Genomic DNA, 17,140 nt, shown 5'->3' with positions numbered 1-17,140 from the left:
ACAAGCCTTGTTGTGTGCAAATCAAGCAAGAAATAGTTTGCTAAACACCGGAGCTTAACAGCCTCTGCTAAACATGTAGCAGCTAGCACAGACAGCCAGCGCAGACAGTGCTAACTGCTATATGCTCGCCGTGTTGCCAAAACTGGACAAGATGACAGGGCTCAGAGCCAAAATTAAGAAGTCCTGATGTTTTATTTAATTTGTAATTTCTATTATTTGGAGATTGACTAAAGAACATAAATATGACAAGAAGCCCTTGGGACGAGTCTCAAATACAGTGGAATGTAAATGGCTACACCTGCATCGGTTCAAGTCAAACAATAAACTACTTTATCAAGACACTTTGTTATACATCAATCTTTTGATCTGCCACAATAATGGGGTGTTAATCATTTGTCAATATATATGTGTTTACCCTACTTTTGTTGTAATATATATATATATATATATATATATATATACAGTATATATAAAATGCGTGCATTAAACTAACCAGGACATTTTCCGAGTCTGTTTCGCTAATCTTGGCATTTCATGGTGACTATTTTATTTGCACCCAAAGGCAAGAGAAATTTGGTTTCAAGTGAGTGAGTCGACATGCACGATTACCATTAGACAAAAACAGACGGAACAAAAGAGAGTTAGTTAGCTATAACAAGAGCTGGAATTAAACAAACTTCCTCAGTCAATGCACAAATATTGATACCCAGTATTCACTTTTCTAAATGCACTAAACTAAACAAGCTTATTGCGCACCACCTAATACCAGTTGTTGATTTAGTTCACCCTATTTCATAACAAATAGAAAACGCTCCCAGAAGACTAAGTTAAGGATTCAAATATGACGTTTTTTGTTGGATGCATTGGTGCATGCATAATTTGTTGTTTATGGTTGTTGTTTATTTATTCTCAAAAAAAAAAAAAAAAAGAAAATCACCAGATTCAAATTTTGGTAATTTTACTAAAGGTCATTATTTCTAGTCGGAGCTTTAACAGGCATTAAAAATGTTTTAAAACATTTTAAACAGCACTTTTGACACTTTTAACAGTTTAATTGTCAAATTTTACCCTTGATTGTGAATGATGGTATGCTACTACATCAAACATACAGTATTTCAACCTTTTATAGCCTTTTGTATTTCATTTATTCACTTATTTTAAATTAAAGGTTTAAAGGCCACTTTAATTTTAATTATTTCATACAAATTTCACAGTTAATTACTACTGAAATTACATATTTAGTTTTTTTCTAAAGATTAAAACAATTTTAAAAAACAATTTCAATAAAAAACAACACATACTAAGGCAGTGTTTCCTAAACTAAATTCCAAAACTTAATTCCTAAATCTCAATTCTACTAATGGTAAGAATTAAGCACATAAATATTTAGTTTATTTTTCTTTTTACTGTATATTGCATCTCTTTAAATTATATTAATCTTTTTTTTTTATTTATGATACATTTTATAATAATAAATTAATACAAATTAAACACACAACATTTAAAACAACATAAAATCCCTCCCTTTAGTGCCTTCCTACCTAAATATGTTGATGCAGTACAGGAAACCTCTATTTCTATGCTAGTAATATTCTTAGCTTTTTTTTTTCATTTCCATCTAATATTTTAACATTTCACTAAGATTCTCATACTTTTTACTTTGCTATGACTTATGTAAATGAGGTGGCCTAATGCTGATTCGGTACTATGAATATATTCTGAACCTGAAAATGAAAACCACAATGCTGACCTTTAACCATGTATTTCCATAATAAACTTGCTTAAAGGGAAATCGTTGTGCATGTTGCTGTAGTAGGAGTGTGCTTTTCCTGTGTTTTTGCCTTAGAAACTGTCTCGGTAAGTAAAAACCTAATAAAAAACTGAATGATAATCAAATGCTCTATTGAGCTGAAGGAAACTGCAGTTTGCAGGTGATAATTAACTGCGTTCATCTTACCTAGTGCACACACACACACACACACAACGGGAAATGGACACAACATAAAGCCATAACCAAACCGTGGCACCTTTGATATTATACAATATATTTTGCACCTACAACAAACACACATTTATAGATGTAATAGCATGCTGTGTATATAAAACATCTGCTTTCTGTCATTTCATCGTAACGCTCGATTTCGTTGTTTGCAAAATTCTCGCTGGGGTCTTTGTTCGATTTGGTTTTGCCACTCGATGAATAACATAGATTTACAGCCAGCTTAGAATGCACAATTTCACAGCATGTTTAGAAGCTGAGAACTAAAGCATCAACTGTGAAAGATAGACTAAACCGCATCAATAATCCACCTTGAGCTCAACAGATCTGCAAAAGAACCTTTGACAAAATTTTAAAAAAAATCCCATAGTAGAGGAATTGATTAATGTTCAAAACAAATAAATTAAAAAATAAGAATGACTGAATATAACATAACACCAATACAAATTGTTGCTAATCTTGGTTGAACGTGTCGCCAATCTATCCAACGCAGGAAATGAAATGTCAAATAGCCCCAAACCTTTGACCTGGGTTGTGATTGCTGTTCGATGTAATGACTCGGATCAATAGTTGGATATTGGCTGGCTGGCTGGGCTCTAAATCACAGCTTACCTTGTTAGTGTCTTACACTGTAAGGTGACTGTGTGTAGTAGATATTTGCTCACACTCACCACTTCTCTCTTCGCCACTTCAAACCAGCGCGAAATCCCAGGAAGACTCTGGACCAGAGTCAGCGTGGTCCTCTCCACCCACAGGCTCTGCAGGAAACAACATCACTTGTTATGATGGACTCACCGTCGACAGCGGATAATTCAATGATGGACTGATTGTTCACGAGTACACCTAGAGAAAAACACCCACTTTAAGGTGTGGGTCAGACATCACATCTTATTGCTTCATGTGCTGCCATTTATGTTGTCAACTGGTGCGCTCGTCAACATACCCCAAGGTCATCATGATGACAGATTATAAGCTACAGACACTCAAGTAACTACTGCACAATGTAAACACAATAGACACTGCAGAGGAGCACCTGTGTGATTATTTAAACTAAAGTAAATGTTTAGTTTAAAGCTGAAATCCAGAGTTTCTGAGAAATCTATGTTTATGTATGATTCTTTTAAAATGCAAAAAATTATCTAATTAGTCTCTTACTATGGTCTACTGCCGGTGGTCATTCATATACATTAATGTATATAAGTCCCTCCTTCGTCCTATAGACCCTTATACAAATGGAAACGATCGCTGAGTGCACCCAGCCAGTAGGCCTCGACTTCCAATCAAAGTGAATGCATGTGCTGCGTAAACTGTGCACGGAAACGTTTCTTGTTGCGATATTGGGTCATAACCTAACCCTAACCCCTAAGTACTTGTGCTTTGGTCACCGTACCAATAGCACTGGTGGTTGTCCGTACGGCAATCGTACAAATAGACACTTTCAAACAAGTTTCACGCCAAGCAGCAGAGCGCCATAAAGGAGCGCTCCGGAACTCCATTTACCCATGCCACGATTGCCAGCGTATAAAGCTTCTACTAAAAGACAAAAGAAAAGTCCAGGTACAAAACTTGTGGATAAACGTCTTTGTGAACAAACAGGATTTATCTCAGAGCTGCTTTTGAAAAGTGGAGGGACTTGCTGCTTTTAAAAGGATTCCATACGGACCAGGATTTGGTAATAAACATGTTTTAATCAAAAGTTAAGGCACCAACAATAAATGTGTAGTTTTTGTAGTTATGTGACTTAGGTATGTTTCGCAATGCGCATGTGTGGTCTATCAATACCATGTGCTATATCGACCAAATGTGTAATGACCGCAGTGTGAGAAAATACTTATTTGGAAAAAATATACATACAATGTCCTGGTTAATAAGTACGACAGCGTATTAAGGCCACATTAAAAATGAAAAAAATCTGGGCAAAATTAAATTAAATTTATATTTGGAGAATAAAGTTGTAAATTTATGATAATAAAGTTGTATCTTAACATCATAATTTCATGAGTTTAAAGTTGTATCTTAACATCATAATTTCATGAGATTAAAGTTGTAATATTTCATGATTAAAGTCATAATATTTCAAAAATAAAGTAGTAAATTTACAAGAATAAAATTGAAACAAACATTACGACTTTATTCTCAAAATATTGCAACTTTAATCTCGTAGTGCTCTGACTTCCTTTTCATTTTAATGTGGCCCTATTACGCCGTCGTAAATAAGCAATCCACGAGTTCAATGAAAATGTTTTTTCATGCCTTGAGAAGTTAAAATGTAACAATAAAGTATAAACTTACGTTTGCTTTATTATTTTGTTCCATTTATTTGCTTTCAAATTACTTTGTTATTTGAAAATGTTCCTCAACAGCCAACAGGAAATTATTTTCAACACTTAAACATTTAATGAAAAATGCATCCGTCACTCATGACCATAACAAGATTGTTTCCAAACTGAAATACTCAAACTTCAGAATGTGCTACAAGACACGTCAAATTATTATCAATATGACACATTTTAATCTAAAACGTTGACCGCTCCAGTGAAAACTTGCTAGCAGCAAAAAAAATGTTCTTCAGATAAAAAATTCGGTACAGTGTTGCAGATGTGAACGTTCTGCTGGCTCTGAGTAAATAGCGTTGTTGCTTTTGTCCTGCATTACCTTCATAACTGAATTATTCAGCTGCAATTTAAACTATTGGATGCGTACGGATCATCTCATAAATTTACAAGCTTGTTTTAGGATTGTGTCAAATGACCTGGTAAATAATAATTGAAGTGAAATTAATTACAATTTTTGAAAAATGCTTTCACAGATTTTGCATTTCTCCTTTATCTGAAAATAGTTTAAAAAAAAGAGTTAGTTTATAGCTTAATTCAATAAAACGTATGCATGTTTGCCGTTTTTAAAAAGTCTATTCATATTCTCCTCTGTTCATTTGGTTTACCATCACTTTATTATATCAACTATTTACCAGATACACACCATAGAGGAGGTTATTACAATTGAACACATTAAAGAAACTATAAAAAAATTGCTTTAGGCCTTTTCTATTCACTTAATTTGTCTGAAAATTTTAAGATAACACTGTAAGTAACTTTCCTTTATATTTCCTGCCTTTTAAAGCATAAATTAAACAAGATGCTGATAGTGTACAACTTGAAGACGGCTCTGCCCACTCTCGACACAACCCTGACGCCCTTCATTGATGTTATGCCTTAATTCTACTTGAACATCACTTGGACAAAAGAAGCAGAAAAGTTTTCCAGGTTTAAAAACCAGGAAGCTGAGAGCACATTTGAAATGACGGAGGGTAAAAAACAAAAACCTTTCTGACCTTTCTGTAAATTGTGTTTTCCTTCTCTCAGGTAGAAACTTTGTCGGCTGTATTTATTTTTTCTTTACATCTTTATTACGACTAATCCCCTCCTATTCCTCCAACTATGACAAAGTTGATGGTAGATATAATTCCCACCTGAGGGGCTGGAGATGTGCAGCACTGATGGAAAGGCAATATCATGATTAAATTTAGCCAAATAGCCTTGGTGAAAGTGAGATGGGAGGACGTGTGTGCGTTATATTAGTGGCTGAGCAGTGGGGGAATGTGTTTACGGTGCTCTCTGTGTGTGTGTGTGTGTGTATATATTTTTTTATGTTAAATCATTTACTAATTGGTTTCATTTTTTGGTAAAAACTTTCTCTCTTTTTTTATTTCCTTATTTGTCTTCCTCGCTATCTTTCTTCTTAGTGGTTTTAAGCCTTGGCCATGTTCTGTGGGGACATATGAGAGGGTGTAGAGAGGGATGGGATGATATGTACAGGAACAATGGCGACATAATATAATTGACATGAAAACAATGTGCTTTTACCCAGTATGGCAGGAACTATTAACTATTTCCAGTACTTATAGGGTAAACTGGGAAAAATAAATACAAAGTTGATCACAAAAAGCAAACATTTTTAGTTGATGTTACTCTATACCAGTGGTTCCCAAACAAAAGTACGTGTACCCCTAGGGGTAAGGGAGCACATTGCAGGGGGTGTTCAGAAAGATTTAACAAAAACGATCGGGAAATGTTCCTATTTCCTTTTTAGACTATTTTCTCCAATAAGAAGACACTATCACAGGAGCCAACTGGGTCCCCATGAGGAAACACTGGATGAGAAAATGAATAATAAGGACAACAAAAATAATGGAAAGATAAAACAAATGGTAGTCCTAAAACAACATAAAAATAAGCTAAGATATGATACATGATAAAATTAACAAACTAGAATGAAATAGACACAATAATACAATTTAATTAAATACATAAAGCTTAAAATAATAAAACAAATTATTAGTTAGAAGCTAAATTAAACAAGTGTGTCTTGAGTCTACTCTAAAAACATTAAGACTCTCAGCAGCCCTGACGTGCTCCAGCAAACTGTTCCACAAATGGGGGCCGTAAAACTGAAATGATGCATCAAGTGTGTGTCCCGACTTTGAGAATTACTAGAAGGCCAGTGCCAGAGGACCTCAGGACCCGAGAAGGCTCATAGGGTAAAAGCAGTTGTGTGAGATAAGAAGGCCCAAGACCGTTAAGACACTTAAAAACTAGTAAAAGAACCTTAAAATCAATCCTAAAACACACAGGGAGCCAATGCAGCAATTTTAAAATTGGTGTACAGTTAAAAAAAAATTGGTGTACAGTAGTCCCTCAGTGTATCGCAGATTTTTTTACAGTGCAATTTTGGAGCCATTTTTTACAACGTATGAACGCGCATTTTGTTCTGCGTCCTGATTGGCTAATGCTGCGTTCACCCACCAGCGACACATGCAACTCTGTGAGTTTCACTACCTGCTGAAGTGAGGAGCTGCGCTCCTTTTTCTCCTCTCATAAACATAAACCACCAGTGAAAAAAGCCGGTGTGATTAGCAGCTAATGCTATCCTAGCTCAGTGCTACAGAGAGAACTTTTACCTGCTACTACCACCTCCTCGCTGGTTCTCCTCCATTACTTATCCTTCCTAGTCCGGTCCCGGTTATAAAGGCTGTGTCATACAGCTCTAGGTGGTCACACACAGCTTCTACTCCATGATTGAATGGGTGAACAGACCAGTGTCCATATTGACATGACGTCATCGTCAACAAAGACTGAATACGTTTGGCATCAATGTCTGATTTTTTAAATGATAAAAACCCAGTTTTGTTTTGTTTTTAATAGGAAAGATGAAGGTAAGCTTAGAGTCCGGAATAACGCACAAGTTTTTAATTTAGAGTTAAAGATGCGGCTTGTAGTTTAGGTGAAAGTATCTCTCTCTGGAATTCAGGACCGATAAGTAAAACTTCAGTTTTGATAACTACATATCTAAAATACAGTTAAAAAGAGCATCCATTGGACTTGTGTCATCAGGAGACACAGAGATGTACAGCTGGGTATCATCAGCATAACTGAAAGTTTACTCCATGTCTCCTGATGATATCACCAAGAGGGAGCATATACAGATTAAATAAAACAGGGCCTAAAATTGATCCCTGTGGTACACCACATGTAATTTTACGGACCTTAGAAGAGAACAAATCTAAACTTACTATGAAAGTTCTGTTGTGAGGTAAGATAAGAACCATCTATGCATGTACAGCACCAGAGAAGCCCACCAGATGTATGAGTCTATCTAAAAGAATGGTGTGGTCTACTGTGTCGAAATGATTTGACGAAGATGCAAAAGGGGTACATGGGACAAAAAAGATTGGGAACCACTGCTCTATATGTTTCTCTACTAAACAAAATAAAGCAAAAATAATCATTTTTATTATTGAAAAAAAAAAAAAACTAAAGGTGACCATTGCCTTTTCAGTGGCAGGTCCAATACTGTCGTATAGAGCAAATTACCCTGCAACGTCTAACAGGCCCCTACACTGTATAGTAGGAGTGTGACAATATCTCGATACGGCAATGTATCACGAATTTTGCTCACAATCTATTATCGTTATGCTCGCGATAAGTATCGATTTAAAAAAATTAAAAATAAATGTTTTAATTTAATGTTCTTTTGTTTTCTTTTAAACCTTTTCTGCTTTTTCACAAAAATGTGCAGGTAGGTCTTCACAGAAATTTTGTCACTGTTTGTTGAAGGAACCAATATATTGCTAACTGGAATATTGCACTAAAATGGTGTTAACATAAAAATTAAGTAAGTAAGTAAGTAAGTATTTATTTATAAAGCGCTTTTCGCAGATAAAATCACAAAGTGCTGTACACAGAAACAATAAACATACATTTACATCACATGTGTAGCATCATAAAAGGGCAGTAAAAATTAAAAATAAAATCTTGTTAACTAAAAGCTTTTTTGAAAAGCGAAGTCTTCAAATGTTTTTTAAAGGTGTCCATGCAGTTCATCTCCCGGAGAGACTGGGGCAGACCATTCCAGAGTCTGGGGGCTGCAGCCTGGAACGCCAAGTCTCCTCTGGTTTTAAATTTAGTTTTTGGGAACCTTAGTAGACCCTGACCTGAGGGTCAGGGTCTACTATTTTTTCATCTAATCTTTTTTTTTCTTATGTCATAGATTATCGTAGATTGATTTCGGACCAATATATTGATAATCACAGTATCGTCATATCGTGAGATAATCGTTATTGTGAGCTTTGTATTGCGTATCATATCGTGAAGTACCCAGAGGTTCCCACCCCTACTGAAGAGTTTCAAATCCTGCTTTAAATCCAATTTTATTCCATGGCTTTTAAATCACCTATTTTATTTTATAATTGTATTGTTTGTTTGCAACTCATGTGCAGCACTTTGGTCAAATCTTGTTGGTAAAATGTGCTCAATAAATGGATTTGAATATTAATTATGTTGAATAATCAAAATTAAATTTTCAATGTAGATAACTACAAAACTAAAGGGTGGTTCTATAGCAGCCAATCAGCATTCAGAACCGTGTAATGTGAATTGTAACCATGACAACAAGAAGGCAAACACAGGAGCAGCCAATCAGCACGTAGAATCTTTTAGAATCTCTTACTGTGCATTTTAACCATGACATCAGAAAGACAAACATATACATTCTAAAAAAAAAAACCAGACAGTTCAAACTCAGCGCTCACACAATCCATTTTGACCAATTTTATTTTGGTGATGATGTAGTTGAGTCACAGCAAGCTAACTAAGGGAAGTGGTGTGTGTTAATTAGAAAGTAGCTTACGAGGTGGGAACACAAGATAAGGAAATGGACACTATAACTTTTGGATACTTTGATAAAGATGAGGCCATATTAAAAGAAACCAGTGGGAAGAAGGTAAAGAAGCAGAAGAAGAAACCCACTGGCCCAAAAGGAGACCAACCTGCATCTCCTGAAAACAAGTGTAATGTAAAGGTAAAAAAGGAAGCAGTAACCAACTTCAGCTTTCAAAGCCTGCAGGAAGAATCTACAGGTTTTAAATTGCTAGTGAAGGAGTTACAAAATAACTCCCCGACTCATAAAACACAGAGGGCTGGAGCAGAAGCTGCTTTGATGCTTGAGAAAGAGCGGATGGCTGCCACGCTTCAGCAACAGCAAACAACAGTGAGTAATTATCTTATTCATTTTGGATTGATTTTGTTTGTTTCTTTATGGAACTTTTATGAATGTACACTGATGGTGGGTATTTGAATTTTGTTGTAAATGCTTATGCTGTGTTCACACCGAATGCGTCAGGAAATGTCCGTACGTCCAGATTACATACAAAGTCAATGGATAGATGCGTCCCAAATGCGAAATCTTTCCTGTGCGGCGTTGCGGTGCGATCCGCACGTCTAGTGCGTTGGCCATTCGAGCGACCTCCCGATTTTACGCATATCCGCAAGAGTTGAAAATACTGAACCCCTGTGGCTGTTTCGCATGACGAAAGTCTTTGTTGACGATGACGTCAGGCCGTCAACACAGACACTGGTCTGTTCACCCATTCAACCATGGAGTAGAAGCTGTGTGTGGAGGTGTTAGGATCAGGTAAAAGTTCTCTCTGTAGTTTTCATCTTTGAAAATTGGCACTGAGCTAGGATAGCATTAGCTGCTAATCACACCGGCTTTTTTCACTGGTGGTTTATGTTTATGAGAGGAGAAAACGGAGCACAGCTCCTCGCTTCAGCAGGCAGTGAAACTCACAGAGTTGGATGTGTCGCTGGTGGGCGGGGCTTCACTTCAGACGTGCGTATGAAGCAAATGGGGATGTTTTTTGAACTGCGGACCCTGTGGTAAGTTTTGTACGGCAGATGCGCCTGGTCCCGCAGAAGATGCATTCGGTGTGAACGCAGCATTACAATGACAATGAATCGATTCTAATTCCAATATCCATGCAGATAGCAGAAGCAGAGAAGAACATCAGCATCAAAGATGAAGAATTGAAGGAGAAGGTTCTCCTCATAGATGAGCAGAAATCTAAGCTTGCAAGTATGGCGTCCAATCTCTGGTTGGTGGAGGAGAAATTAAAAACACGAACAAAACAATTGCACAAATTGCTGAAGGACAACGCTAACATTATAAAACAGGTTGAGTTAACGGAGCAGGCTTACTGCTTTCTTAAGAACCAAATGCAAGGAAAAGTGACCCAGCTGGAGAGCGCCCTGGCCAAAGCAGAGAATGACCTGGATGCCAAAAATGTGGAGCTGGAACAAGAACGGTCCTGCCACACACAGACCAGGTCCACCCTGGAAGCAGCCATCGCTCAAACACAGCAGGCCTTGGAGAACCTACAGGCCAAAGACAGGCAGCAGGAGGACAGCCTTCCCAAGAGCACTGAGACTCGAAAAAAAACCCTATGGCAAAGAATCAAGAGCTGGTTCACCCCAAAAAAGAAACAGAACACAGCACAAGCCTAAAGTTGGACCTTTCAATGACAACTCTTTCAATCTATGTCCGCCCTTCTTTGACATGTTGACGCCTAAAAATGTTCCCCTCTCTTATCTTCCTCTCTATCCCTTTCTCTCCTCCCCCCAGCTAACCCCAACCAGTCGAGGAAATATTGGGGTTTCATCATTGAAAGGTTTAACATTATGGTGTGGGGCGCCAGCAGACCACCACGACCTCGAGCGCAGGAAGAAGATGCTGTCAAAAAAATGAAAGAACTAACAAATAAATTTTTTTTACAAAAATAATTGTATTGAGTTGGACTGAGTTATTGAGTTGGGTAAGATAGCAATCTATACATATTCACAAAAAAATAACTACTTTGTCTTTTTAATTTATTATTTATTTTTTTCCCGCATTTATCAAAGTTTTTAAATGCTCAATTATGTCAGTATAAAAACAACAACAATAATAATCGTTATACAAACTGCTGGCAGTAAAATATTGATATTAAAATACAATAAGTGGTTCTAAAGAACGATATTATAAAATATGTGTCGAGTATGTATTGAGTGGTTCAGTCCTCAAAGTGTGGACAAATGGTAAAATGTAAATTGACTTGATTTATATAGCGCTTAGGGTTCAGCGTCTTGCCCAAGAACACCTTGATGCATAGACAGGTATAGACTGGGATCGAACCCCCAACCCCCCCCAGCACCTGATCCACCTTTACAAAGGAGAATGGACATGATGGCTGAGTCGGCCATCTTACTCCAGACTAGGGATCGACCGATATGTGTTTTTTAGGGCCGATACCGGTTTTTTTTCCCATCAGCCTTGGCCGATGAGCGATACACTGCCGATTTTCTTGAGCCAATATTTGGAGCCGATACTACTTTTGCTCCCTCAATTTACATCATAAAAATTACACTATGATGATAACAAATGCTACAAGTCTCAAAAAGGAACATTTATTGAAATTAACAAAGGTGAGGTAGAACGGCACCAAGTAAATTATTTAACAAATAATAAAAACAGGTGATGTAGAACAAGAACAAGTAAAAAATAGAGTGAGACATCTCATGGAATATTATGAAAGAAGAACTGTTCGTCCTTGTCCTGAAAATAGCTTTGACAAAAGTTGGCCTGACTGAAGATATATTTTATTAACAGGATTATTGAGTATAAAGATATATAATTATAGTATTAAACACAAAAAACCCCATGAAAAATAGTCCATTCCAACACAACCCCAGAACATAAATTAACAGAGAAAAATAATGTGATGTCAGATGTGCATTAAAGGGGACATATCATGGTTTTAAATCCTTCCTTTTTAGATATAAATCATACAGTTGTGGTCTATATAAAGCGGAACTGCACTGCTTGGGTCTGAATTCCTCATTATTATAGCTCCACAGGCCCCTTTTCTACCCTTTTCTGATGTGCTTCTAAGAGCAACTCCTTTTGGTGCGGTCTCTTTAAATGCAAATGAGACACTTCATACCCCGCCCCCTCTCCAGGTTCAACTCCACCCTGCTCGGCCATTTTTGTAGTTTGATAGAAAGTTTATTCACACGTTATTTACAAAATGTCAACAACAGAAGACTTGTCCATCCAGCCTTACATGTTCGAGCCAGAGTCTGACCCAGCGGAGCGAGATGAAGATGAAGATGATGAACCTGCAGAACAACGTCTTCATATGGATGTTAACAAGTGAGCTAACACAAGCGCCGAGCTAACGCTAGCGCCAAGCTAATGTCACGAAATGCATTTTAATACAGTCTTTTCGGAGACAAAAACGGCAAAATGAAATGACTAATGAAAACTTTAGACTTAAATTAAATCACGTAGGCCATATCATCAGGGATCTAAAACGAGCACACAGCGCTAACATATGAAGACGGTGCAACTGCTAATGCTAACAAAACAATGACAGGGACGTCTTATCATCACACTTTTTAGCGTTATTTACAGCTTACCGAAGTGCTCTGTTCGTCGTCTCCAAAGATAGAAGGAATTGAACCCTCAATCAGACAAAGTCTTTCAGCAAATCCTTCTTTATACTGGTGGAGGTTGCTGAAGCAGTCATCCTTGAAGTGCTTCGCGCGCACAAAAATGACCTTACCCACAGATGTGGGTACATTTCCATAAAAAATAAAACTGAACCAGGCACTTTGAAAAGGTTCTGATGCTGGGAGACGTTGTAATGAAGCGTGTGGGTTACTACATCCAACAACCGAACATTTTGACTTGTCCTCTCGTAAGTTCTGCATCCTGGAGCTTGGACTACAAAATAAAAGCGAGAAATAAAAATGGCGGATTGCTCGAAGTGTTGGACCTGGAGTCAATGTCCTAATTTGGCAGTTCCGCTGACGTTATTGTTCAAAAAACGTAATAGAGAATCAAAAAATCGAAACAGATTGAAAAATATGACCAAAATAGAATATAAAGATATCAACGGAGTGCCTGAAGAGATTAATTTGAACTTTTCTGTGCTTCTAAACACTCTAAATATACATCAAAATGCATTTAAGGGCTAAAAAAGTGGATTTAGCATGATATGTCCCCTTTAAGCAACAAAGTGTTCAAGTTTCTGTTCTAAATTGTATCAACATTAACAGGAATAAATATTCAAACATGTAGTAAACTGCTTCTCAATGTTAAAAACTTTGAGAAGCAGAAAGAAAGGGAAAAGGGAGAGAGAAACACATGCACACACACCAAACCTCCGGCCAGCTGCTTGTTAAATATAACAGCGACGACAACAAGTGGACTCACGGAACAATAAAACTTGCCGTTGGGGTTGAAGAGCTTCTTTTATGCTCTGCTAGTGGGGGGAGGGGCTCTGCAGCCTCTGTCTCTGTGGCAGCCACTCGGTTAATAAAGTGGATCGGCGAACGCGGCAGCGCGCATCAGCCGATGCCGATACGCGTAAAACACGCAAAAAACGGCCAATTAAATCGAAATCGGCCGGCCGATGAATCGGTCGATGACTACTCCAGACTAATCACGCAGAGTAGCTGCCAGCTTCGGTCTATGTAAATAATCAAGACAACTCATTTAATTAATTTTTCACTTTAAGGACACACATTCAGGTACTTCCTTAAGATAACAATATTAATCAGCTGTGCAATGTGCGAATGTGTGAGAGTTCGTGTGCATGTGTGTCAGACAGAGTCAGGTTGTAAGGTCTTCAATAACACTAAAGCAAACAGGGCACAGGCTGGTTTCTGTAGTTCTGTGTATGATTACAGACAGAGGAGTCACAATGAATAAAGCATACAGAAGTGCCGCCCCTCCCCCGCTTCAAACCTACAGAATATGTGATGGATGAACAGGGTGTAAATTAATCTGTGTCACAGAAATACAATCTATAACTGCTGATGCACACAGAAAAGTTAACCATTTGGCCAAAAATCACCTGTCATGAAAATAAGAACTTTGATTCTCCCACCTTGAACTCATTCTCCTTGTCTTTGGTGCCTTTATGAAAAGGACGGTCATATCTGAACCTCCAGATGTGATTAAACTTGTAGAAGCTTTTGATGTTGTCAGGCACGCCGTCCCTCTGAAGTACATCTTGGCTCTCGGGGATGGGAGTTACAGCGTAGATCTGCAGGTCTGAGAGCGCCGCGAGTTAAGGAAAGTGTCCCAGAGATGTCTGAAAGCATTGTGGGCCTCATGCAAGAAGAGAAAGAAGAACAAAAACAAAGGAAAATGCATTCTAAACTGGGATTTTGTTAGAACCCATTGACTTTTGGGACTCAATAATGTTTTCTTATGAATTCTCTGAATGGTCGGGATAAGAGCAAACACATCATTAAATGTTTGTCCAGTGCACATTATACAACAGTTAGTTCCGACCAAGTAATTTGATTGTACAACAGACATTCCAAGAGTGCTGATATATCGGAATTCCTTTATTAATTCCAGGGGGAAATTGCTTTTGTTAGAGCCACTTTATGAAAACTACAAGAAAAAAAAAAAACTAAAATCACAAATATTATAATATAACATAAAGCAACAACAGCACTGGGATTTCTTACGAATTATATCACTCCGCTGTACAGCTAATCTAAACACCATTAATACTGTTCAGATTTTTCTTTTTATATCAGATTTTTTTTAATGTGATATTACATATTAAATGTGTCTTTAATCAGTTTAGAGTATGAACTGAATGAGACACTAAAGTGACGCGCAGAAGAGGTCCTAAGGTGAACCATGACCAAATGTTTATGAAAGAAAATGGGCGTCGAGTGTAGGACTGTGTGTCGCCCTGAGACATTTTCTTTCCAACAAAAGTCAGCACTACATATCAGCAAAAAGATCGGATTTGGCGCGACACCAGTGCTGATATTTCAGCACAACAGCACGACCTTGAGTGTGATATTGCTTAAGTAACACGTTTCAATTTTAAGAAATATAAAAAAAAAAACACATAATATATTCTAACTTACGTTACCATAAATTTCAATGATTGATCTCTTTTTAATTCATAATAATATATTTTTTAATCCCATTGATCATCTGAGCCTAGTCAAGACCATAAAAGCCCATTGATCAAGCATCTAAAGAAGAGATCGCATGTTAGAGATCACGTGGATACATTTGCAGAGAAAGATGCGATTTTGATCACCATGGGACGTGATCTTAGAATTATGTAATATTCTCAAACCACATTTATTGTTTTCAAATTTGATCCATTTATTTCTATACAAAGTTTAAGAAATGTAAAATAATCTATCAGTGCCACTCTACAATTGTTTCCTGAATTATTTGGTCTGCACTTGGATTAAGCAAGATGTTTCCATCTTCAATTCACCTTTTTCCTTTTAATATTTAACTGTGCGTCCCTACACGTCATTCACAACATCACAGATGTTTTGTCAAAGCTCTGTTTTCTTCTGTGCCTGTAACACCAGTAACGACACTTTGAAATATTACATTTCTAAGGCGTTTGATTTGGTTCAAATGTATTTCAATTTCTCTGCTGCTAAAGTTCTTCTTTTCTTCTTTTTTTGGTGGCATCTCTCGGCTTTTCGGCTGTTTGCAACACCTGTCCTTATATGGCGTTTAGTGGCTGTACGATCAAGTAGGATTCAACATTCATCACACTTGGGTGAAAGCAGATTTGAAGGCTAAGAACATTTGAAACATCCGGATGTGATTTCTGTAATTTTTTCGCAACAAAAAAATAAGAGAAATTTAAGCCCGATGATTCCTAAATGACGTAAAAGAATCTTGGTGCGTCAATGCATTTGTTTCACCTTCAATATCCCGTTTTAGTAACTCAGGTGCTATATTTACATTCATGTGTGATAATATATCGACAGGAAGAAGAATACTTGGCTTTACACCATTGATTCAGCGCCATGAAACGCCTGAGGTAAGCAAAGCATTTCAAAATCAATCATTTCTCTTTCTGTATTAAACTGAAATGTTGTAACACTGCCAACTGGTTTGACCTGCCTCTTAATACACAAACAACAACACACACTAACACACAAAACATCAGGAAGTGAAAGAAATGAAAAAGTTAAAAGCAAACAAAGAAAAAAAAAAGACTTTGAAGGGAAATCAAAGACAGTCTCACACATGTGTCACTTTGAACAGTAGATAAATAAGGAGCAGGACGAGGTAATTGAAAAAGGGACAAAAGATGCGCAATTATCCAAAAGCATGAGTGTATGACAAGGACACACATACAGATATACAGTAGGTGTGCAATCAGGAGGCTATTCTTGGATGCATGTGAGAATAACACACTGGGACGCTAAGTTATTCCAACCATCTCATGTCTCTGAGGCCGCCTCCCACTTCCCCCTCTCTCATACAGGCCAACACTTGTCCCGTATGTCCGTATGAATAATTAAATACGGCACTGTATACTGTAAAAACTAATCATAATCCAGCTCTCGACATTAAACTAAAGACGAGCCTGAGTGAGAAAGACTGGATGAAAAAATGTTAAAGTCACACGGCAAAAGAACGTCTATGATTCTGCCGCACAAGCAGGTGGTCCTTAGACACAAGGTGCTCCATCAGTTTATATCTAACAGCAAACAGGAAGCAGAAATATGGCACTTACAATCCCTAACAGATAAACCACCACTAAGAAGATGTATTTTAAACATTTCATGAGTGATACTCTATGATTTCTTATCAGCAAACCATTCATCCACACAGGCAGCATCGTGATATCCTACTAGTCTCTGTGTTGGAGAATTTGTATCACAAACACACACACACATACACACTAGAATCTAACATTGCTTGCTACTGACAGCCCCAAGACTGTTTCTATCTTCGATTCTGGGTCAAAGACATACA

The 17,140-nt window shown here is 37.4% G+C and overlaps 2 protein-coding genes across 2 annotated transcripts in view; one reads left to right on the top strand and one right to left on the bottom strand.

Annotated features, from left to right (window-relative positions):
* Positions 1–17,140, bottom strand: part of dock4b (dedicator of cytokinesis 4b) — a 212,757-nt gene that overhangs the window by 47,391 nt on the left and 148,226 nt on the right. Inside the window, 2 exon segments of the mRNA XM_028448884.1 lie at positions 2,671–2,757; positions 14,262–14,428. Of these exon segments, the coding sequence (XP_028304685.1) occupies positions 2,671–2,757; positions 14,262–14,428 (254 nt within the window).
* LOC114464567 (uncharacterized) lies at positions 9,066–11,055 on the top strand. The gene is made up of 2 exons (XM_028448885.1): positions 9,066–9,544; positions 10,318–11,055. Exons 1-2 carry the CDS (start codon positions 9,209–9,211, stop codon positions 10,834–10,836), a joined length of 855 nt encoding a protein of 284 aa, XP_028304686.1. The 5' UTR covers positions 9,066–9,208; the 3' UTR covers positions 10,837–11,055.

Source organism: Gouania willdenowi, chromosome 6, assembly GCF_900634775.1.
Source record: "Gouania willdenowi chromosome 6, fGouWil2.1, whole genome shotgun sequence".
NCBI lineage: Eukaryota > Metazoa > Chordata > Actinopteri > Blenniiformes > Gobiesocidae > Gouania > Gouania willdenowi.
Note: the sequence above shows the minus strand (reverse complement) of the source record. Positions and strands in the feature narration are given on the sequence as shown.